The 24,663-nt window shown below is 40.9% G+C and overlaps 1 protein-coding gene across 7 annotated transcripts in view; it reads right to left on the bottom strand.

Moving 5' to 3' along the window:
* Positions 1–24,663, bottom strand: part of Kctd1 (potassium channel tetramerization domain containing 1) — a 190,507-nt gene that overhangs the window by 25,526 nt on the left and 140,318 nt on the right. For all 7 annotated transcript variants that reach the window (XM_010643553.2, XM_010643588.2, XM_010643579.1 and 4 more), the window contains exon 2: positions 22,553–22,731. In XM_010643553.2, coding sequence (XP_010641855.1) covers positions 22,553–22,731 — 179 coding nt within the window. The remainder of the gene's footprint in view (positions 1–22,552; positions 22,732–24,663) is intronic.

Genomic DNA, 24,663 nt, shown 5'->3' with positions numbered 1-24,663 from the left:
TTGGTTTTTTGAGACGGGGTCTCACTATGTAGTGAGGCTGACCTGGAACTCACTATGTAGCTCAGGCTGGTCTCAAACTCACAGAGATCCTCCTGCCTCAGCCTCCCGAGTGCTGGAATTACAGGTGTGCACCACCAAGCCTGGCCACAGAGCTACTTCTAACCTCACCATGCTGCCCCTGGGGCAGTGGGCAGAGAGCAGTCATATTCATGCCGATGGAGGACAAAGGCTCTAATGTCAGTTACTACTTAGTGAATAGTAATACATGCTAAAGAGCGACCTGGTTGTCTCAAGAGCTTTATCTCATTTAATCTTTATAATGATACGCCAGGTGGCCTTACTATTCTCACTTTGCAGAAGAAGAAAGAAGCACTGATAGTTAAGTCCCTTGGCCAAAGGGTCACAGCTTTTAAATGATGGAGCCTACATTGCCACCCTAGATATGACTTAAAGCTTGTGTTCTTGACCACTAACTATACTGCCTTTTAATTTATAATTTTAAAAAGATTAATAATTTCCATTGGGAAATGTATAATTATTATAGTTTGAGAGAGTTTAATACCCCAAGATAATATGTAACGTTATTTGGTTATTAGCAAATGTGTAGGAAAATTAATTTACTTAATGGATCGGATACAAAAAGTCGAGGCACTGGAGCTTGGTCTCGCTGAGGTCAAGGAAAGCACTGGTATACTGAAGCAGTTGCTGTGCTTTAGATTTTAGATGTCCCCCAGAGCTCGCTTGTGTAAAGCTTTCTCCCCACCTCGTGACACCACTGGGAGATGATGGAGACTTTTCTGGAGGTAGGGCCTGTTTGAAGGAAGCAGTCACTGCAGACACGAGTTTGAAGGGTGTAACTTGTCTCCAGCTCCCAGGCTCCTTTCCTCTCTGCTTCTGGGGGGCCACGAGGTAAGCATCTTTGCTCCATGTGCCCTTTCTGCCAAGATGTTTGTCTTTCCAGGACCTCACCAGGGCCTAAAAGCAATGAAGCCAGCTGACCACGGACCTCTGAAACGGTGGGGCAAAATAAACCTTTCCTCCTTTAAGCTGTCTTTCTCAGGTATTTGTCACAGGAGTGGGAAGCTAGCACAGATATCCTTAGCCAAACCAAAATGAGACAGCCCAAGGTTTCTGAGGTTACTTTTAATACTGTTGGCAGCAGTGTGAAAGAGCATAAGAAAGGATAGATAAGGGGCTCGCAGGGCAGTGAAAATGCTTCTGGGAAGAGTAGTACCCATTCTCTCCAAGTACGTTATAGCTGTTGGTCCATTATGTGCTGCCTCCTTACATTTAATCTGGATGAACTCCTATGGTAGTTGTTGCTTTAAACTAAAGAAAGTCAGCTTGGAGAGGTGTCCAGCCTTCCTGAGGACACCTGCTGTCTCCAGGCTCCATTCCGCCAGTCCTCGTGCTACCTGGTGAACATCTTGTCACATTCTGCACCACGGTGTGCAACGTGACACCGGTTGCGCTTTTCCTAGAGGAAAGGTAGTCCGCTCAGCTCTGCCCAGCCGGTCCACACCTGGTGAATACAGGAGCGCCATCTGCAGTTGTTGCAGGATGGACTTGCCTGGGGCTAGGGGAGGGGAGTTCCTCCAGGAGCGAGGTGCAAAGGCCCGTGGAGGAGTACGGAGCGCAGCAAGGGCAGGGCAGCAGGTGCTGGGTCTTGTTGCCTCCACAGCTCCATCCTGCCAAGAAATGCCTTTTTTCTCCACTTCTGGGCTTTTGAGCCATGGAAAATATGGTTTTTGGACCCAAGGAAAAGATTTCATGTTCTGGTTCAGATTTATTTCGCTACCTAAGAGATTCAGAGGCAACTTTCAAATTACTTCAGTAGCACTTGGAATTATTTTCAAACAATAAAAGTGATGCATACTCATTGCTGAAAATTGGAAAAGCAGAGAAGGAAAAGAAGCAGCAAAACAGAAAAACAGTCTGCGGTGAGTGCACCACTTAGCTGGGTGTTCTTAAAAATATTATTTTCCTGTTGAACTGTTCTGTTTTCAGAGTATTGGTAGGCAAAAGGTAGGGGGGTGAAGGTGTGTGCCCTGGTGTGTGCAGACTAATCTTGGGTGTGTGTGTGCACGTGAGGCGTGGGGGCAGCTGAAGCACAGAGGGAACCGGTGCTCGGAGAAGCGGGGAGGGAAGGAGATGGGGGATGGAACACTGTTGTAACCAAAGATACCTCAGCCTCTTTCCTACTGAATGGAACAGTAAAGAAACAGAGAGAGGACAGAAAGGGCAGTGCTGGGTTAAGGCCTGATGCCTTTGGAATTCAAGATTGCATTGTTTTGCATTTATTTTTTGAATTTGAAAATATTTTTTGGTACCGGGAATCGAACACAGAACCGTCCACTTGCCAGTCAGGCGTGGCGCCACTGAGCCACATTCCCAGCCCTTTCTGCATTTATTTGTAAATGTCTGTAATAAAAAAAAAATCTTATGATGGTTATTATCACATAAAAATTGCTAATTTTCTGTTTTAGAAGTCTGAGTGATCATAAACAGTATTTAATTTGCTAGAAGGTACCTATTTAAAAAATCTGTGAATAGTTCTTCAGTGTTTCCAGATTTGGGAACTTCCATTGATATTTCATGAAAGCAGAAAAAATTACTTCAGAGCTTGTTATATCGGAATGGATAGAAGTAATTTAAGTGAAGGGAGAAAATAATTTCTAAGTAAAAACAAACAAAACAAATGATATCTACTTATGGGGAAGTAATGTTTCCAGTCCCTGTTCCCCGAGGCAGCAGCATTTTCTTAAAGGATGTATGGAATTGAAAAAAGAAAAGGCAAGTTTAAACTATAAGAGAAAGTATGAGTACAATAACAACTCGGGATCTGGGCATTTTGGAGAATCGATCCCCATGGCAGTTGTGATGGCCCAGAGGCAGCTCAAGGCCACTCAGGGCATTGCTTATTCTCCAGGAATCTTATGAGTCTTCCACATGATCATTGGGCTAGAATATTCTTAAGATTTGGAAGGTTACATTGACCATTTCCTATGGAAAAACATTACAAATCTGATTTTTTAAAAATACCCATCAAAATGTATATAAGTAGACTTCTCATCTCTACGCTTATTGAATGGATCCCTTGTTCCCTATGCTCTGCCAGGCCTCTGTAGTGGACCGCGGTACAGTCTTGAATATGTGAAGGGACAGAGGGGAGAGATCCAGCCAGGGCAGGCAGGAAAGCTGCCCACAGAAGTTTTTCCATGTTGGGTTTTAAGGTGTCCCTAGGAGTATGGGGAAGGATGCAGAAAGAACATGATGGGCGACGTGGGGAAGCAGGATGTGGAGAACATTTCTCTCAATGGACCAACCTAGCAGGACTCAGCACACGCCATTATTCACAAGAGCTGCAACATGGCAGTCATGTCTGAGGAGCCCCTGGTACATTCAGCTCCAAGTCTCAGTGTAAAATCTGACTGGGCACCCACATCAGTTGTGTTTGATTTCTTTGTCTCAGGAGTGGGACCATACCTAGCTCGAGCAATTCTTATGAGGCACAGAGGGATCTCTAATAAGGTGAGGACATTGTGGCCAGCGATGGTGCCAGAACTCACATCAGGCAAGTAGACCGCAGAGCCCAGCTTCACCCATTCCCTCCCTTCCAGGTTCACTCCCTTCCTCTGCAAGTGCTGGGCCCACCTGGCTCAGTACCTCTGGCTGGTGGTGATTCTTAGGAGATTAAGTGCCGTGCCCAACCCCCAGATGTAATTGTTACTCTATAGAAAATCCTGTTGAATTGAATGAAAATTTTGTAAGGTCACTTGGGCTTCTTTGGCTTGAGCAAGTGTCTGTTTTAAAGTGATTGTGTGGTACCAGAGACTGAACTTAGGGCCTCTATACTGAGCTACATTCCCAATCCCTTTTTTTTAAAAAAAATAATGTTTTTATTTCGAGGCAGGGTCTTGTGAAGTCATTAAGTTGTCCAGGCTGGGCTTGAACTGGTAAACCTCCTACCTCAGCACCCCCAGAGTGCTGGAATCACAGATGTGCACTACCACAATGGGCTGGAAGTGGCTATTTTTCTAAGGTCAGTTCAGGATCAGAACCGCCCCTAGAAACCCAGTTGGTTTTCTCTTGCTTTCTATTTGGGGAGGCAGGCATGAACATAGCACTCAGCCTGCCCCCGCCGCCTCCTCCTCCCTCCTCCCAGAAGTCTGTTCCACATCAGGTGATATTTTTGACTACTCTTTAGTCATTTCTCTTGATTTAAAGCTCTAGTATATGTTTCCTACTTTACAATAATGATTGCTATTCGAGAGAAAAAGTGCTCTAATTGCAAACATTTACTGAGAGTTTGCGTTAGGCACTCAGCTAAAAACTGTGGATCATCTGCTTGACTCCTCACAACAGCTCTGTCAAGTATTTTACAGGTCTCATTTCAACTGCACTAATGAAGACACCAAGGCACACAGCCAACAAGTAAGTTGCTGATGGTGCTGAGCTGTGCAGTCTACTTTACCGAAGAATGAGGGCCAGCCTATCTACAGGGCTGCCCCCTCAAAACAGGCACATTAAAGATCAGGGAGTGCTGGAGCACTTGCCTAGCATGTGTGAGGCCCTAGGCTTAACCCCCAGTATCACAGAAACCAACTAACAAAGCAGGCGTACCGTGAGGTCCTGACTCCAAATATGCATGTGTGCGAGAATGCCCAGCTCCTTCCCTGCCTGGCACGCCGCCTGCCAGTATTTCTTCATCATAAGGTAGCACTCTAGTTATTTTGTGATGGGAAAGATTTTCGCTTGTTTGCCCGAGAGGTTTAGACTCTTCAAGGATAGTCCTTATTTCTGGGCTGCTCATATTGATAATTCTGACTGTGGGACCAGTGCTTTCCTGAAGAATACGATGGAACATTCTTGATTCTTCCATCCATGTCATTAGTTTCTAACAGAGGTGATTCTGACCCCATCCCGCTAGGGACTGCTGCTCTCTGGACAGCAACCCCCCCCCCTCAGGACTTTGTCATCATTAATGAGAACAGGGTGTAGAAGGGAATTTTCCCCCATTTTCTTCAGTGTTTTACTATTCCAGACTGTTGGAATTTGCTTGCAGAATTTCAGAGTTTTCACTTTGATGAAAGCATCATATTACCTCTATGAGAGGATGATGGCCAAGCCAGCTATTTCTATTTTCAACTTAACAGTTTTCCCACGTGCAATCATCCCAGCAAAACAGCAGCTTACAATGAAATTATTTAAATCTTTGGCAACCCATCCTGCATCTGGCAGCCTGCAGCCTGTCGAGGACCTGCACTGGAGTCTTAGGAACAGAGCATCTTGCTCTGGACAGCAACCCCCCCCCCCCTCAGGACTTTGTCATCATTAATGAGAACAGGGTGTAGAAGGGAATTTTCCCCCATTTTCTTCAGTGTTTTACTATTCCAGACTGTTGGAATTTGCTTGCAGAATTTCAGAGTTTTCACTTTGATGAAAGCATCATATTACCTCTATGAGAGGATGATGGCCAAGCCAGCTATTTCTATTTTCAACTTAACAGTTTTCCCACGTGCAATCATCCCAGCAAAACAGCAGCTTACAATGAAATTATTTAAATCTTTGGCAACCCATCCTGCATCTGGCAGCCTGCAGCCTGTCGAGGACCTGCACTGGAGTCTTAGGAACAGAGCATCCGGCCTCCATTCCCTGGGTTCTCCACAGCACAGTGCAGCAGAGTTGACAACCAACCAACTGACCTGACTGAAGAAGAGACCAAAACCCCAGGGGAGTCTTGCTTCAGGACTGAAGTGATACTCTTCCACAGAGACTGGGTGAGAAACAGACTTGGGAGATAGGCTTGCCTAGGATGAGCACTAATTAGGGATCTCCTAGGATTCTATGGGAAGCCTGGGTTCAGGCCAAGAAGATCACAGGGCCTGTATTCTGTTGCAGGAGTCCAGGTTCAGTGGGCCTAAGTATCAGAGGGGGTGGTACTGAAGAAGAAGGCATTTAACCTAGTAGCATGCTTGAGCTCTAGCAAGCTGAAATCAGTGCTCTCTGCATTACTATAGATCAATATAAGGGCAGCCTAATTGTCTTCACTAAAAGCAGAGCCTTCTGTGCTTCTGTTCATGAGTGGTTCCTAGGAATTTTTAATGTCCAGTTGACATTTGATGCCATGGTTGGCACTGAATTTACTACCATAGACAAGGTAACGTAGTGATGGCCAGCAACTGGTTTTCTCTCTATGCCAATATCTGGATTGTCTGGGGTGGCGTGGGTCATAAATAATACCGTGGCTTGCTCCCCCAGTACTAAGCCAAACAATTTGCAAATACCAGCATAGGAAGCAAACAACAAACAAAATAATCTCAGAAATATGGAAAGGCAAGTCAACAAAATGCATCTGCCACCCTCCTGCTCAACTCCCATAAGATCAGTAGAGGACAGTGAGGGGAGGAAGTCATAAGCTACACAGCAGATAGGTCTGAAAGTATTCCAGTGGAGGTAAAATAATTCTATAAGGTGGTTGGCAAATTTAAAGAAGATATAATGAATCACATAACTGCCATAATGAAACAAGTGATCAGTGAATCAAAAGAAGACAATTAGCAGAGCTAAATAAAGAGATGTAAAACATGAATGCCCAGCATAGAAAAGAATGGGAATCCATAAGAAGGTTCCAAGCAGAAATCCAAAAGATTAAAAACATGATTGAAAGTATGAGTAACAGAAGCAACTAACGTGAAGACAGAGTATCAGACCAAGAGGACAGGGCTGTGCTCCATTATTAATTAATGAGAGCTACCTTGAAAACAACAAAGGAAATGGAAGATGAAAAATGAATCCAATAGCTCTTACATGACTTAAAGAGGTCTAACATAAGAAGAACTAGAATTAGCAAAGAATCAGAAGACTGCATACAGCTTAAAAAAACCTGTTTTCACAAGCATAGCAGGAAAGCCTTCCAGACATGGAAAAAGAATTTAACATACAGATTAACTGAAGCACATAGAACCCTGAATAACCATAATCAGAAAAAAAATCCACCACATCATATCATAATTAACACACCAGAAATACAATATGAGAACAGAATCTTAAAGGCTGTTAGAGAAAAGCAACGAACCACCTATAAAGGAAAACCTGTCAATAGGTTTCTCAACACAAACCTTAAAGGTATAGGTAGCATGTTTCAAGCTCTTAAACAGACAAACAAACAAACGAACAAACAGACTTCCAACCAAATCCTGCAAAATTACCTTTCAAAATCGATGGAGACATAAAATACATCTATGATAAAGAAAAAGTAAATTCATGACCATCAAACTAACCCTCCAAAAAATTCTCAAGACAATTAAGCTAACAATGCCAAAATGTAAAATAAAATGATTAGTGATAGTATTTAAATAGAAAGAAAAGAAAGCAAAAGAGTGACAGGAAATTAAGTGATGACAGAGATAAGTCAATACTTATCAATTGTAACAACTTAAATAGACTTAACTTGCCAACCAAAAGACACAGGTTAGCAGAAAGGATCAGGGATCAGGAAACAAAATATAATGGTATGCTGTGTACAAGAAACATTTAATACAAAAAGAAATTCATAGACTATAAAAAAAAAAACAACTGAAGAATACTAAACAATATTCCGCACAACAGAAACCCAAATATAAGCAGGAGTAGCTATCCTATTTTCAGACAGTGTGAAATCCAAGCCAAAGCTGATCAAAAGAGGCAATGAAGGACATTACACTTTGGTTAATGAAACTATTCAACAGAACACTTACAAATATATATGCACCAAGCCACAGTACAGCTAACTTTATAAAACAAACTCTAATGGACATAAAAGATCAGAGAAACATGAATACAATTATAATGGGAGATTTCAATATCCCACTCTCAATAAATCAACTAAACAACAACCAAAAAAAATCAACAAAGAAACTTCAGAGTTGAAGCAAACCTTTTAATCAGAAGGACTTAATAGATGTATACCAAGTATTCCACACAACAACAGACTACCCATTCTTTTTGGTCACATACTTGGTATGTAGACTATTTACTATTTAATAAAGAATTAAAGTAAATACAAAAGAATTGAAATTTTACTACGACTATTATCAGATCACAGTGCAATGAAACTAAAAATCAACAGCAAAAGAAAACACAGAAACTATGTGACCATATGGAAATTAAACAGCACACTCTTGAATAATCGATGTATTGCACAGGAAATTAAGGAAGAAATAAGCCCATTCTTAGAATTAAATGATAATGCCAGGACAATATATCAGAACTTATGAGACACAATGAAAGCAGTCATACAAGGCAAGTTTATAATGGCAAATGCCCACATTAGAGCTCAAATAAATAACTTAACAATGCAACTCAAGGTCTTAGAAAAACAAGAATAATCCAAACCCAGACCTTGTACAGGAAAGAAATTTTAAAGATCAGAGAAGAAATGAATGAAATGGAGACTTAAAAAATACAAAGAATCAATAAACTGAAGAGCTAGCTCTTTGAAAAAAAAAATAAGTAAAACAGACAAACCCTTAGCCAATCTTACCCAAAAAAAGGCACAAAAAGAAAAGACACAAATTATTGCAATTAGAAATGGAAAAGGTGAAATCCCCAAAAAGCACTGCTAAAGTCCAGAAAATTAATTATTAGCAACTAATTCACAAACATACATACAAAACAATTGGAGAACTAAAGAAATAAAGAGATTTCTAGATGCATATGAATTGCCAAAATTGAACCGAGAAGACTAAAAGTCTTGAGCAATCCAATAATAAGCAATGAAATTGAAGTAGTAAAACAAAACAAAACAAATTACCAACTAAGAAAAGCCCAGGGCCTGATGAATTTACAGCCAAGTTCTATAAGAACTTCAGGGAAGATCTAACACAAATACTCCTCAGATTGCTTAATGAAATTAAGAGGGAAGGCATACTTCCAAAATCATTCTCTGAAGTTAATATCTAATCCTCAAATCAGACAAGTATACAACCAAGAGAACTATAGGTCAGTTTCTTTAATGAGCATAGATGCAAAAATCCTTTACAAGACACTGGCAAACAATGCAACAAATCACCAAAAAAGATTATACATCACGACCAAGTAAAAGATCAATAGATATAATTCATTATGTAAACAGAAGGAAGGACAAAAATCACATGATCATTTCAATAGAAATAGAAAAAAAAAAAAACACTGACAAAATTCCAAAATCCATTCATAATAAAAACCCTGAAGGAAATTGATACAGAAGGTCCTTATCTCAAGATGATAGATGCCAGTGCTGGCCAACCTACTGCTAACATCATATTAAAAGGGGAAAGGCTGAAACCCTTCCCTCTAAAATCAGGTACAAGACAAGGATGTCCAGCGTCACTGCTATTCCATGTAGTCCTTGAAACATTAGCCAAAGAAATTAGCAAGAGAATGAAATAAAAGGGATATGCATAGGAAAGGATGAAGTAAAAATATAATTATTTGCAGATGGCACAAACCTTTATTTACAAGGCCCCCCCAAAATTCCTAAAATTGATAACCAAATTCAGTAGTGCAGCAGGCTACAAAATAAACACAAAAATCAATAGCATTCCTATACAGTAATAATGAACTTACTGAAAAAAATTAGGTAAACAATACCATTCCCAATAGCATCAAAAAAATTAAATACTTAGATATTAACCTAAGGAAGTGAAAGACCTCTATAATGAAAATTGTATCAGACTTAAAAATGAAATCGGAAGGAGGAGAACATCAGAAAATAGAAAAATATCCCTTGTTCCTGATTAGGCACAGCCAATATAATCAAAATAGATATATTTCCAAAACTGATACACAGATTTAATACAATCGCAGTTAAAATACCAATGTCATTTCTCACAGAGCTGGAGAAAACAATCCTAAAATTTATATGGAATCAGAAGAGACCCAGAATAACAAAAATAATCCTAGGTAACAAAAACAAAGCATGTGGTATCATAATCCCAGACTAGGAGTTATATTCTAAAACTACAGTAATTAAAACAGCATGGTACTGACATAAAGACAGGCATGTGGATCAGTGAAACAGAATAGAAGAAGCACAAACAACCCTGAGCACATACAGATATTTGATCTTTGACAAAAGAGCCAAAAACATACAATGGAGGAACAATAGTCTCTTTAATAAATAGTGCTAGGAAAACTGGATGCCCACATGCAGAAGATTGAGTTTATACCCATATATCTCACCATATACTAAAATCAAATTAGATTAAAGACTTAAATGTTAAAACAGAAACACCTAATCTATAGGAAGATAAAATATGTACAACTCTTGAAGACATAAGCATAGGCAAAGACTTTTTAACAAAACCACAATGGGCACAAGAAATAATACTGAGAATTGACAAATGGGATCATATCAAATTAAAAAGGTTTCACACAGGGCCTGGAGTTATAGCTCAGCAGTGCCATGCCTGCCTGGCAAGGGGAAGGTCCTGCGTTTGATTCCAAGTACCAGGGGGGAAAAAAAGCTTTCAAACAACAGCAAAGGAAACAACCAACAGAGTGAAGAAACAATCTATAGAATAGGAAAAAATTTTGCCAGCTACTCAACAGACAAAGAAGTAACATCAAAAATATATATAAAGAACTCAAAAAATGTAGATCCTGCCCCAAATAAAAGACCCAATAAAAAAATGAGCCACAGAAATGAACAGACCCTTTGCAGAAGAAGCACAAATGGCCAATAAATACATGAAGATATTCTCAGTGCCACTGGCCATCAGAGAAATGCAAATTAAAACTACAGTGAGATACCATCTTATCCCAGAAAGAATGGCTCTCATCAACAAATCCAACACTAACAAATGCTGGTGAGGGTATGGGGGAAAGGAACCTTTCTACATTGCTGGTGGCAATGTGAACTAGTAGAACCACTACGGAAATCCACGTGGATATTCTTCCAAAAGCTAGAAACAGAAATTCCACTTGACTCAGTTATCTTCCCTAAAGAGTTCAAATCATCATATTACAAGAATACATGCATATCCACGTTTATACCAGCACAATTTATAATAGCTAGATCTTAGAAACTGTATACATTCCACCAACGGAGTGGACAAGTAAGATGTGGTATTTACACACAATGGAGTGCATCACTGCCATAAAGATAAACGAGGCATTTACAGGTAAATGGATGCAACTTGAGAACAGAATAAGTCAGACACAAGCTCAAACATCCCATGGTTTCTCTTATATGATAAACATTATCTACATAATAGATAAGAGAGAAATAGGAAGTAGGGAGAAGTTCAGATACTTTCCCCATTTACAAATTCCACTGTTTAAAAAATATATCAATACATATGCTAATTGGTTTTATTTATACTATTGGTTTATCTTAGTTCACTGAAAAGAAAGATTTGTGTTATTAGCCGTTTGCTTCTCTCTTTTGTTGGTACTGGGAATTGAACTCAGGGCCTCATGCTTGCCAGGCATGCACTGTACCACTGAGCTACATCCCTGGCCCAGTTTGCTTCTTTTTTGTAAGAATCTTTTTGCTCTATATCCTGTACTCTGTGTAATTACTTTGACTGTAATGATACATAGTGTAATAACTATTGTATTTTCTTATTATTTGATTATAAGTTTTTGTTTTATTTTCATGAAATAAAACATTGGTCAAACAAAAAATAAATCTTTTGCATAGTTTTCCACCCAGTGGAAAACCTGAGGCTTAACAGTGGTTAATGAAAAGAACAAGAAAATATGTACAGTTTGTCTAGAGACTAGGTAAATGTTTTTGAACACATAACAGAAGACATTTGGAGGGCTGGGGTTTCAGCTGAGTTGTAGAGTGCTTTGCCTAGCATGTGCAGACTTGTGGCTTCAATCTCAAGCTCCTAGAAAAAAGTATGGAAGGTAACTGAATCTACTCTGACTTTTTTGTACCTCCTCATTCCATATTCACACACACACACACACACACACACACACACACACACCCCTTCATTGCTGACATCATTCAAGCATAGCACCAATCTCATTTAAATATTTATAGAGTATCAAAAAGCGATTAGATGAATGGCTATATGGATAAATTATTTTGTGATTGTGTGATTTCAAAGTGACTAGGAAGTTTCAAACCACACTCAGAAACTAGACTTTACAATGACAAAGCCAAAGGGAAATTTAGCCTCAGGACAGTGGATTCGATATACCCGCTTCAGAGAAGGAAAGAAAGCTGAAAATTGGACAAGAATCCCACTTCCACGGCTTCAGAAGGACGCAAACATGATCAAGGAGCACATCAAATGTCCGTATCTCCCAGCATCTTCTTAATCGCTTCTTCGAATCATCACGGATGTTGCGGCCAGTTCGTTTCATACTGAGAAACTGAACATTTTAAATTTACATCGCCAGATGACTTCAAGAGTCACCAAATCAAAATGGCATGGGAAAAATAAGAAGTTTAGGCTGGCTCGTGACTCAAAGACAACACTGACGGGTGTGTGCGGTTGGGAAATACCTGAGGAGGCCGCTGAACACTCCGCCTGGCCGGTACTGGGGCCAACAATGCATTCTGTAGGTGTGTGTGTTGCACAACCGTCCACGCCCTGCCTGACTTTGCTTGGTTATCATAGTTCAAGAATTTACCCAGAGGCACCGAGGCGGTCCATAGGCACACTGGACAATAGATGTATCCATAAATGATATTTCTTCCTACCCATCCCCCACATGCATACCATATATAAATAAATAAATATAAATAAATAAATAAATAAATAAATAAATAAATAATAAATAAATAAAACCAAGCCCAATCTGCAAATCATTTAAAGAAAAAAACATTTTTTTCTGGCTAATACTAACAATTTTTAACTTTTCTCTTCCTTTTAAGGAGATCATATATAGAAGAGCTTTAGTAGTCATTTGAAACCATTGGTTCCCATACCTGCTGTTCCTCTATCACTTCATTCAGAAGTTCTGGGTGAGAAAGAAACATTTTTGCTGTTTTGAAATCTGCATAAAAGATTACAAATGGGTTCTTCAAGAACCCAGGATACCAGGTACTTGGAAATGCAAGCTGCATCTTCACCATCTGGCTTTTCTAATTGACACAGACACCTAGCAGGGTGAAGAGAGGAACTTTATTTAACATGGTTCCTTGGGTTTGCTTCATCGTTACAACCTTTATGCCAGGCCATTTGAATGCATCCCACAGTCTCTCTGAATTCTGCCCTATGTGACATCTTCTTCCTTCTGCGATGTATCATCAAAATGGTGACGTTTTAATGAAGTAACTTCCGTAGGGCACCTACAGTTATAGATAGTAGGAGACACTTGAAAGATCACTCCTTTTTTCTTTTTATATTGAGTGAGCTGCTTTGAGACTAGAAAGGCTCTCATATTTTAAGGCAAGCTCTAAATCCCTCAAGGCCTCCTAAGCAGTTTTTAAAAGATCAATTTTTGGAGGTTGGAGGGGCCTCGCCAAACTTAATGAGGCTGGGTGGGAGTCCTGGAACACACTCGGCTCAAATCACAGAAACAAGTTTGGGCGAGCTCAAAGCCACGTTTCAGTTATGAAGCCCTCCCAGCCTGGAAAGCTTTGCCACTGTTTGGAAGCTGTGGTTCGCTGTTATGCACAGTTGCAATTTATCTTCTCCATATAAAGAACACAATAAGATGAGCTTCCTAAGCACAAAAATAATCATTACCTCCAAAAAAAAAGATTAATCAGCAATGTCATCACCAAGCAACTTGACACGTGACATGTATGCAGCAGCAGGAAGTCCATGATCCAGGGACAGTGTCATTTCCACTGACACTGTATCTTGGTCAGATTTAGGCAGTCCAGCAAATGGCTGATACAATTGTGGGACTGGAACCATTCACTTTATCTTGATATTTTCTTTTGCTGCCAGTTTGTAGCTTCCGGGCGTCAGCCTCTGGAATACAACGGCATGGAAGACGCACACTCTGAAAAAGTACACCCGACTTCTCACTCCCTGCCACACCCTCTCACACCCCAACCAGGGATGTCCTGGGCACCCGTGGCAGCTAGCTGCTGAGGACAAACTGTTGTCACTCTCTATTTCCAGATATCTTGAGAGTGAACTTTTAGAAGCTGAATAATGATATTGCTTGTCATCGAGACCATACATCCTACATAATGAAAAGAAATGGTATTTTAATGAGGGATATATGATGATAATAAGCTGAACTGTCTGGTAGATTCACTGGACAAGACTCTTCTATTACTTCTGGTCTCAGCAGAGAGGACTGAGGTGTTTGGTGGGTCCCGGAAATACCTTTCCATAGAAAGTTTTCATTTTTTAATGTGCTCAAATTTTAAATGGAAATTATAATGACATGTCTGTGTGTGAATAAATGCTTCTGTTTGGATTTTTTTTGCATTGGCTTAATAAAAAAAAAAAAAGATTTCCACAACTGGAGATGATCTCCAAGCACAGAGACGCCCAGCGCAGGTGCTGTGGGTGAGTGTAGGGTGCCTGTCCTCTGACTTGGAGACCACATGCCTGGACAAAGGTGGTCACAGTGGCCTGGGAAGATGGTGTCAGAGATACATGGTGGACCAAGAATCAGCTCTGAGGCATAATGACTCCTGCCTTCCAAGCTCCCTACATAGATAGCCAAATGCAGTTTGTCTTTTGGAAATTCACCTAAAATATTTTTATTTTACTTTATTTATTTATTTTTGGTACCGGGGACCGAACTTGGGTCCTTGCACTTGCACTGGAACCACTGAGCTAAATCCCCGACCCTAAAATATTTTCATGTCGGTTGTTGTGCCATCGAGAAGTGGCTAACTGAAGCACTAAACCAAAATCAGTTTTGTGACTGGCAGAAATGACAGTTTGTGGGGCCAGAGTCAGCCCCTGAAAAGAGATGTATGAAATATGTAAACAGGACTGGATGAAGTAATACTTAAAAATCTGAGCTCCTTTAATGGAATTGTCCTCAAGAACACAGTGAAAGGGAACATGTTTTTCACACATCAACCTTGTAACAAACTGCCCGAATCTTCCATGAAATACCTAATTAATTCTTCAAACTAATAAATGGATCGTTTGCTTTAGTATTATACAATTTCTTGCACGATGAGAAGAAGCACAGAAATATGATTTGAAGAGAAACAGTGAAAAGTGGCCTCGGCACTGCTCAATGACACCAGCTACTGAGACGGATCACAGAGAGGCACGGCCTAGCGTTATTGTCCCAGGGAACGTGCGTCATACCAGAATCGGTAAGAAAAGCCTCGCTTTATTCACACTGTCTCCTGCCACGGCACCACCGTGCACACAGCACTGGTGACACATCTGCGTCCCACGGTGCTTCCCTGCGGACCAGGTGCCCAAACCGAGACGCATAAGCATCCCCTGGATGAGCATTAGAACCGAAGATTCCCCTCGCATCCTGAGAGATACAGAGCAAGAAGAGTGGAGCCCAGGGACCCGCCCCTTCCCAGGTACCCGAGATGACCTTGATATGGAAGATGTGGGAAGAGGTACCATCTGGAGGAAGAGAGGAGTCGCCCTTCTGTTCTTCAGGTTCACTGTTTCCCTCCTGGGTAACTAGGCCAAAAAGTTTCTTTCTGGTTTGTGTCTTGAATAGAGGATGTAAATCTTTGCTGCCCAGTCGGTAAGTGTGGCTTTCTAGTCGGGACTAGAGTATCCACCCCCAGGGTAAAGTGGTTTGTAATACTGTAGATGACCTTCCTTCCTGGCTAAAAATCAGTCACAACACAGTCCTGAAAGGTGGGATGGTGGGCTATGCTATGGTTTGGACATGATTTATGCATGTGATGGAAGCTTGGTCCCCATTGTAACAGCACTGAGAGGGGTTGGGACGTTTAAGAAATGGGGTCTACTGGGAAGTGACTGGGTCATGGGACAACAGCCTTGTGAATGGATTAATGTCTTTTCAAGAGAGTCTGAGTGACGTTCTCTGAAGACAGGTCTCCTGGGAGTAATATAGATCGTAAAGCTCTCTTGAGAGCGGGTTGCTATGAAGCGAGGCTGGCAGTCCTTCAGACTCTTGTGCCACAGGACCTCTCTTCCACATAAGTCTGCTTCCTCTTCTGTTTCTGCCATGCTTGGGGTAACAGATGGCCATTTCCAGATGCCAGGGCCATGATCTTAGACCTTCAGAACTGTGAACTAAATAAATTTATCTTTATAAATTACCAAGCCTCTAGTGCTCTGTTCCAGCAACAGAAAACAGATAATACAAACTACATGGTTGAACATAGGAAGCATTAAAAAAAAAATCCCATTCCTAAACCAACAAAATTATTATCTTTGGGAGCAGGGTATAGCCCTATTTTTTATATTTAACAGGCCTGGTTAATTCTAGCACACTCCTAGAGCTGGGAATCATTATGATAATACAGGAAAAGTATGGGTCCTAGAGCCAGAGCTAGGATCCTAGCTCTTCTCCCTGTTTCTTGAAGAAGATTGAAGGCCGAGGTGAAGTGGCTTAACCTTTTGGAGTTTCTATATTCTTATCTGAAAACTGAGGTGAATGCCAACCCTACCTATAACCTCTATGAGGTTACTGTGGCTCATACACAAGATAATACATTCAGGGAACCTAGCCCAACTTTGAAACAGAACTTCATCGTTTATTCAGCTTTACTCAATCATGTGCCCTCAAATTGAGGAACTGGCACCTGTAAACAGCATCTTTTGCAGGCATTCAGGCAAAGGTTAAGTAGATTTATGAATGTCCACCCAAGCACATCCCAAGAATACAAGGATGAAAGATTTGTGCAAAGAAGGTTTGCAGGGGATGGGTTTCTCTGTAAGAGGAAGTGTTGGCATGTAAGAACTCAATAAAAACTGAGACTACCTCCCATACTCCTGCTTTGAGTTATTTCCCATTATGGCACCTACTGTTATTCCCAAGTGACTGCCATTAAGGCACCAGCAGGGTTGCTTTCAGGAGACCCGCAGCTAGCCAGGTGGCTTCACCTTCTTGCTTGGTCCAACCACGAAGATGGCGGAGGGGGCTAAGAGAGAAGTTGGTGGTGTTGTTACTCCCTTTTCTGGGTCTTCAACACACATGTATTTAAACATCTTTTAATTCACCACTTTGGTCAAAACCAAACATCAGTGACCAATAAGTGCAAAACTTTTAAAAAATGATGCTCAGAAACAATAGTATGGGCAATGTACTATCCAGGTGATAAGGTCTTGAACTGGTCTACTTCCTGAGCATCAACATCCGGTATGGCTCCCTCATGGAGATGAGGGAAAATGGGTTTGCCATACATCAGCTAATGGAAGAACTGGAGACAATGGATCATGGATCAGATGTGCCTTGCGATACTGAAGTGATGAAAATCTGCTTCTAAATAGAAACTAGGATGTAAACTACAGTGTATCTTGAAAATTTAGATGAGCAAATAAAGACGTTTCTTGTGGGAGAGATAATCACGTGGGAAGAAAATTATCTTTAGACTTAATTTGAGGAAGGGGAGGCAAACTGTATCCCCAACTGTGCCTATTTATCCTGTGTATTGTTTTGCTTAATATCACTTAAGAATTAATGAAACACTGCTTATTGACTCCTTGCTTATTTGCTTGTTTATCTTCCCCTTCCCTCTTACCATAAACTACAAGAGAGTGACGACTGTTGGCCATTGTGTGCCCTGGCAAGATGGGCCCACATAATAAACCTGCTGAACCAATGACAGAGCATAACAAGGAAAACTAGACATAGTATGATGACCTTTTCTCCAAATTAAACTCCAAGACAGACTCTGTAAGTCTGATTACTTTAAAGAGAGTCCTATTTGGTTTCCTAGTGGCAAAAGAAGATTGCTGAATGCACCAGGAGTGCAGTGTCAGTTACTAAAGGATTATCTTTTCAGCACTGAACAGAAAAATCCAGTTTTACTACTTTTCACACACACACACACACACACACACACACACACCCAACATTCTGAAGCCAACTGTTTCATTTATTCTTTGCCTGTATACTGGAAGAGCAATTTTGGAAAAGCAATATTGTAAGATGAAAAGAAGAGTGAGAGAAGAGGAGAATTTCTTTGTTACCCTGGAGAAACTCTATTTTTCATTTTCCAGGTGCTTTTCCTCTCCTTAAATCTCTCTATACACTAATTTGCTTTTTCAGAAGATCAACCAGTCTTAATGAGCAGAGCTGTTGGTCATTTTATATATTTCCTCAGGAGTTTTCACAGCAGTGGGGAACATGCTGTCCCTTTCGCTTGTGCTGTGACTATATAGCTAAGCTTGATGTCTACTCCTCCCAAACACCCCAGTCACCTACTTTTGACATTGAATTATTCAACATGTGGATCTAAAGGGCAGGTTACAATAAAAAGCTTTCTGCTCAACGCCATGCATGATTCTGAAAGAAAGTTGAGCAAGCTGGCAAATTGGATGCATTTATTTGGGGGCATTTAGAAACATGGGCCTGTGTGACACTGTGTAGGACCCTTGTCCAGGGACCGCTGTGTTAAAGCAAGAGCCATGAAGTCATAAAACACAACAGCACCAAGCCCTAATACAGAATCACAGAAAACTCCCGAAACAAGTACGTGGAAGTCCCTGTGTTAGAATTCAGCTGTCCTCAGAGTATGCACACTCGTCCTTTCATACTGCATTCACCCGACTTTCCTTTCTGCGGAGCTGCACAGAAATGACCTTGCAGTGGCTAACACACCCAAGAGAGATGCACTCCCAGAGCCGGTCACTGCTAAGGCACACGCACTTGGCATCTCCACCCTAAGCCTCCCAGGCCACGTGGCCCTTGGGTGGCCATGGGCGTTGAGAACATAGATGTAAATGGAGTCTCTGGAGTTTTCCAGTTGCCTCCATGTGCCAGTGTGCTTAGTAACTGCTGCTATTTCAGAGACCGATTTAGCATAAGCTACTTATGGGGGTGTTAACTCATGTACTGGGTTTAAAAGATACAAAAGTTCTGTCAAGTCATCAGATCAGAGGGCTCAGGGGACTGGAACATGAGATCTTGTCTTTCACCTCGGGGTCACTGGTTGACAGTGAGCTCTTGTCACCAAGACCCTCTGTAACCCCTGAGAGATCCTGTTCATTATTAGTCTCTGCATACTTCCTGGTTGGAAGACGTCCAATAGCCATCAATACAGCTGCTGTTAAGATTATTTTTGTTAGAGGTGAGAACAAAAGATGAAAGAGACCTCCCTTTGAGCTCAGACGTGTGTCTAACTTTAAAGCAGGTACTGAATATATACTTTCAGGATCACAAACATGTATCGAGAGTAGATCTTAAAGATTCCATGTAATTAGGGATTGATACATTATTTAAATATCTAGATCTGTCATTATGAATGATGTCAATAAAGGTACCTTCAATTTTTAATCAGACATAATCAGGTCTGCCCTTAAAATCTGTTGGGCCCAACATAAGAGTACAGTGAAGGTCTATCTCATATTTCCAGATACTTGCAAACTATAAATTGAGCCAACAAACGTATAAGATACTCTTCACTTTTTATATCTTTTCTTGATGGTGATTTTATTTTTTTTTTACTTTTGTAAAACTTTCTTGGGGTGAAATTATTGCAGATAGACCTACATGTTTTATTTTTCCCCCAGTACTGGGGATGGAACCTGGGGATTTTGCACTGAGCTATATTCCCAGCTCTTTCAAAAAAAAAAATTTAAAGTTTTTGAGACAGGGTCTTGCTAAGTTGCCCAGGCTGGGCTTGAACTTGTGATCCTTCTGAGCCGAGAGTTCATGAAGACTGAAATTCACAATGGCCATCAAAGTCAGAGGCTGCTAGCCACTGCCAAAAGAGATTGATGTTTGTCAACAAGATGATGTAGGTCAGCTCTGCCTCCCATGCTCTCCCAGAGAGCTGCTTTGCACCTCACACAATACTGGTCAAGACCGAGAACATCGCTAATGGATGTGATACTTCATCAATTTGAAAACTTCAGTCTCTTTAGTCAGAAACCATTTGCTGATGGATGTGAAAATCATGTAATTAACCTTGCTGTGAGACACAAAAGTCAACTTGAATTTTGACTTACTGAATCACTACGCAGGGTGTAGCCTCCACCCCTCCAAGTGCAGGAGCACACATACATGCCTGGGGCACTGGTAATCTGGGTGTTAAAGAAAGGATGGCGGAAAGGTATCTTTTAGTAAAATGGCCATGATGATTCAACATGAAATGCTCACTGAGGAAGGGGATTATTTCTTGTGGAGGGAAGAACCGTACACGCCGGTGTTGTTCAAAGCCAGATGGTGAACACCAGAACCTCTTAGAAAAATTGCACAGGTTCCTATTTTATGGGTCTGGGGCAGGGCCTCATTTTGAAGTGCTCTCCAGATTCTGCTGATATTTAGCTGTGTAGACCAGCACACCTCTTTCTGGGAGTATGTTCTAACACAGGTCTTTAGCCAAAAGGGCAGGCTAAAAAGAGATAAAGTAGAAAATCACTGACAATCATTTCAAAAGGCAGTAAAGGTCCTTTGTAGGACCTTTGACATTATAGAAAGATACTATTTTTTTTCCTCCCTTCCTTCCTTCCTCCCTTCCTTTCTTCTGTCCTTCTTCCCTTTCCCAGTGCTGGGGATAAAACACAAGGCCTTGCACTTGCTAGGCAAGTGCTCTACCACTGAGTATAACCCCGGCTCTACATCTGTTAAGGTCATGTGTTACATACAAATGAGTACTTTTACCCTATAAGTCTCCCCATCGGAGAGAAAGACTTCTATGTGACATCAACAAGAGGCAGCTGAGAGAGGAAGCAGAGCTCTAAGTGAGCAAGACAGGAAATGGTCTCACAAGGACAGAAGGGTTCAAAGCACTTGAGAATCTAGAGATCCAGAATGAGAGTTATGTGCAATCTTATGGTCACGCGCAGCCCAAAGGGCTAATACTATGCAAGAGATTTTCCCCAGATATTCCAGGAGTGCGTGACACCTATGGGAAAAGCAGGAAGATATATTTCTTCTCTGGATCTGTGATTACTAAAATGTATGTATGAGTCCTGTTCAACCGACTGTTGCCTTGAAATGAATGCTTAATTTCCTACCAAAACAAACAAACAAACAAAAAATCTCATAAAAACTAAAAGAGAGTAAAGCAGTGTATACTGTGGCCAATTTGATATCTAAGCCAATATTATATGACCAGTGGCATTTGCTAGAAGTTACTCTGGAAGGCTTATTTCAAGAATCTTGACATATATTTTAGTTATTTTCTAATGATAAGGATGAGTGTGAGATGGAGGAATCTAAGAGAAAGGCCACAAGTTTCAGGAGTTCCCCTGAGTTGGTAGTAATCAAGATGTCAGACTATTACCCTGGTGCAGGAAGGAAGGAATGGGATGTATTTGGGATCTGGAAGGCAATCTGAAAAGAAACAACTGCTGAATTTGGCAGAAGACTATGTATAAAGGCAGTACTGTGTGTCAGGCACAAGGCTGTGGCGTGCTTTTCTTCCCCATAACCTTGCAAGATGACATAGTTGTGTCTATTTTATAAGAGAGAAGACAGGTGCTCAGCAACTGGACCTGTCCACCCACCAAACAAGTATGAGGCAAACAGTAGAGCCCACATCCAAACGCAGGACTAACGAATCAAGTTGTTTGCACTCAGGCCCAGGATGTAGTTCAGAGACAAAACACAAGCTTAGCATGCACACAGCTCTGGACTCCATCCCCAGCACCACAAATGAAAAAACAATTAGTTTTTGCTATTTCTTCTGCAATAATGTGATATATTGCTGACAGAAAACAAAGGGGAAAATTGGGAAAAGGTAGATGAGCAATTTTATCATTTCTAATTACATTGGTGAAAAAGAAATTCAATTTTTGAAGTAGACAAGTATCAGGGTGGGGAAAGGGCAGGTTTAATTAGATGCTTTTGTAAAAATGTATTATAGTTCAGCAATATCCAATAGAAATAATAAAAGACACATGCAATTTTATATTTTCTAATAGCCACATTAGAAAGTCAAAAGAAGTTAAATTAATTTAAATAACATATTTTACTTCACTCAATATATTATTCCAACATGAAATCCACATATAAATTGAGATATTATTTCACATATATGTTATTACTAAACCTTTAAAATCTACTGTGTATTTTTTGCTTGGAGAACACTTCCGTTGGAATTGGCTACTTTTTTTTTTTTTGGTACCGGGGATCGAACTCAGGGCCTTGTGCTTGCAGGGCAGGCACGGTGCCACTGAGTTAAATCCCCGACTCCAGGACTGGCTACTTCTCAAGTGCCCTATATGGGGCTACTGGCTACTGTAAGAGACAGTGCAGGTATAGATATCAATAAGATCTATGAAGTTTGATAAGCATCTTCAGGAGTGGATATAATAAGGGACAAAAAATGGACTCGAGTACTCAAGGAAAGATGGCCAAAGAAAATCTCCAAGCGAGACACTAATTGAGGGCTTTGCCTAAGATCTGCAGCACCAAAATGATGACAGTGGCAAATGACTTGGGAGACAGGAACGCTGCTCTGCTGGTCAAAGGAAGAACGGTTAGATCATCACATTACATGCACGTGTGCGTCTGACTTTGGCGGTTCTCAGATTACCTGGATTCGGGGTATTTGGTGAGGGTGGCCAGGCTGCTGGTGTACATGTGGCCGCCCACATCGATGTGGACGGGCGCATTGGATTTTGTGAGTTGTGCTGGAGTAGGGATGCCTTGATTGTTCAGTGGAGATGCAGGGGATCTAGTGATCAGAGGTCTTGACATATTGGGCCGACTGTCCTACAGAGAGATAAGCAAGTTTAGACATTTTTTTTCCTCTTTTCAGTGGAAAGGAAATACATAGTTCAAAAAAATGAAAAATAAAAAAGCCAGTGACTAATGTTGATATTCAGTTGGTAATAAAATCTAGAAAATCAGCAAGCTCTCTTGCTTTTGCTATAACGAGTATCAGAAAAACAAATTCTGTAACAACTTATGTGCTTGGAATTCAGGAGCTGTTCCTTTCAAGTAATTCTGAAGACTGAGGGCTTATTACACTAATGAAGTCTCACATTTAAGAATTCGTAAATGGCATGTGGAGAAATCCTATTCATCCCAGATGAAAAGATAATCAACGCTTAAAACAATATGGATATAAATAAAATATGTGTGATGTAGTCTTCATTTTGAAAACTTCCTCATTGCTATACAGTTGGAATAAAAACAGATCTTTGGCACTTGTGTTCTATAAAATGTTGCCTTAAATTTCAATTTTTTTGAATCTGGACAAAGGGGACAGATCAGGTCTCTCCATCAGCTTACAAGTTGCAAACTTGCAAGTTTATCAGGCTACAGATTTTTTAAAAAAATCAACTGATATTCTGTTTCCTGTTTCTCTGTGAGACTGTGGGTCTGAGGATTCTTAGAAAAGAACATACCCTCAAGTGATAAATATGTGCTTGTAAACCTCGAGCAAGCTGCTCTTCTGCACACCTGACTCCTTAAAGAAACCAAGTTCCCAAAGTGGAACAGAGGCAGCTGTTGCTGTGGGAATGCGTAGTCACACAAGCCAAGGTGCCATGTGAGCAAACAGACCAGGATGGGAATCACACACGGTGGCAGCAGGAACATGTTTAAGAAACTGTATTCTCTGGAAGATAAAACATCGCATCCTTTCCTCGGATACAATGTCAGTGGCCCAAACACTATCCAAACATCAGTGATTCTTTTAAAGCAGAGCCCAAACCATAGCAGGCAAGTCAAATTAGGTCTCCTACACTCAACAGAGGGTCAGATATTTAGAGTGGAATGAGCTGAAACAGCATGTGTATATGGATTCCACAAGGCTGACAACACACATATACCCTTGGATTTATAATGTAGCTAGAGACTGTTTGCAAACACACAATGTGCACTGAAGCCAGCGATAAGGCACACAAAGGGGATTTTGAAAAATGTCTTTGATGGAGATTACAAAGGGGAAACACCTAGTCTTTGTGCTTAAAATGCAGCACGGTAAAATATAAATTTGCACTGCATCACAGTTTCACGATCTGGAACTGCTGGAGGAGTTACCTGGGGCACAACTGTCTGGCTACTTAGCATTAACCACACAGCTGCAACTGCAGGGTTTTCTGTGACTCCATACCCACTAGGAACAGGGTGGTGACCAGGCCTTTCACAGAATGTTTGCCATCTGTGTGGTGTTTTCCTGCACGCTGAATTAGAACCCAGAAATTGCTACAGAAAAAGAGGTATGTTTTAGTCTTTAAACTGGGTGGTAGGATCATGGACATTCACTATAGTATTCTGTGTACTTCCCTGTGTTTTTTTTGTTTTTGTTTTTGTTTTTGGTACTGGGGATTGAACTCGGGTGCTTACGCTTGCAAGGCAGGCCACCGAACCGCTGAGCTAAATCCCCGGCCCACCCTGCGTATTTTTAATAATGCAAAATAAGTTAAAAACACAAAAGTATGTTCACAGCACACAAAGTAACAGAGTTACAGAGGTATTCGACTGGGAGAAAAATGGAAAAAGTCATAGGTAATAGAGATATAGAAGAGTCAAAGTTCAGAAGCATTAAAGGTAGCAATTTAAATTTGGATGACAGCAAACAGGTTTTCCCTTTAAAAGCAATCATATAACCTCTACTTTAAGGGATACATAACACCTGGCTTTCTTTTCGATGGTGATGTCCTGGCCACACACACACACACACACACACACACACAC

This window comes from Fukomys damarensis, unplaced genomic scaffold (assembly GCF_012274545.1).
Source record: "Fukomys damarensis isolate Sample0158 unplaced genomic scaffold, DMR_v1.0_HiC HiC_scaffold_30, whole genome shotgun sequence".
Classification (NCBI taxonomy): Eukaryota; Metazoa; Chordata; class Mammalia; order Rodentia; family Bathyergidae; genus Fukomys; species Fukomys damarensis.
This window is presented reverse-complemented; position numbering and strand designations above follow the sequence as displayed.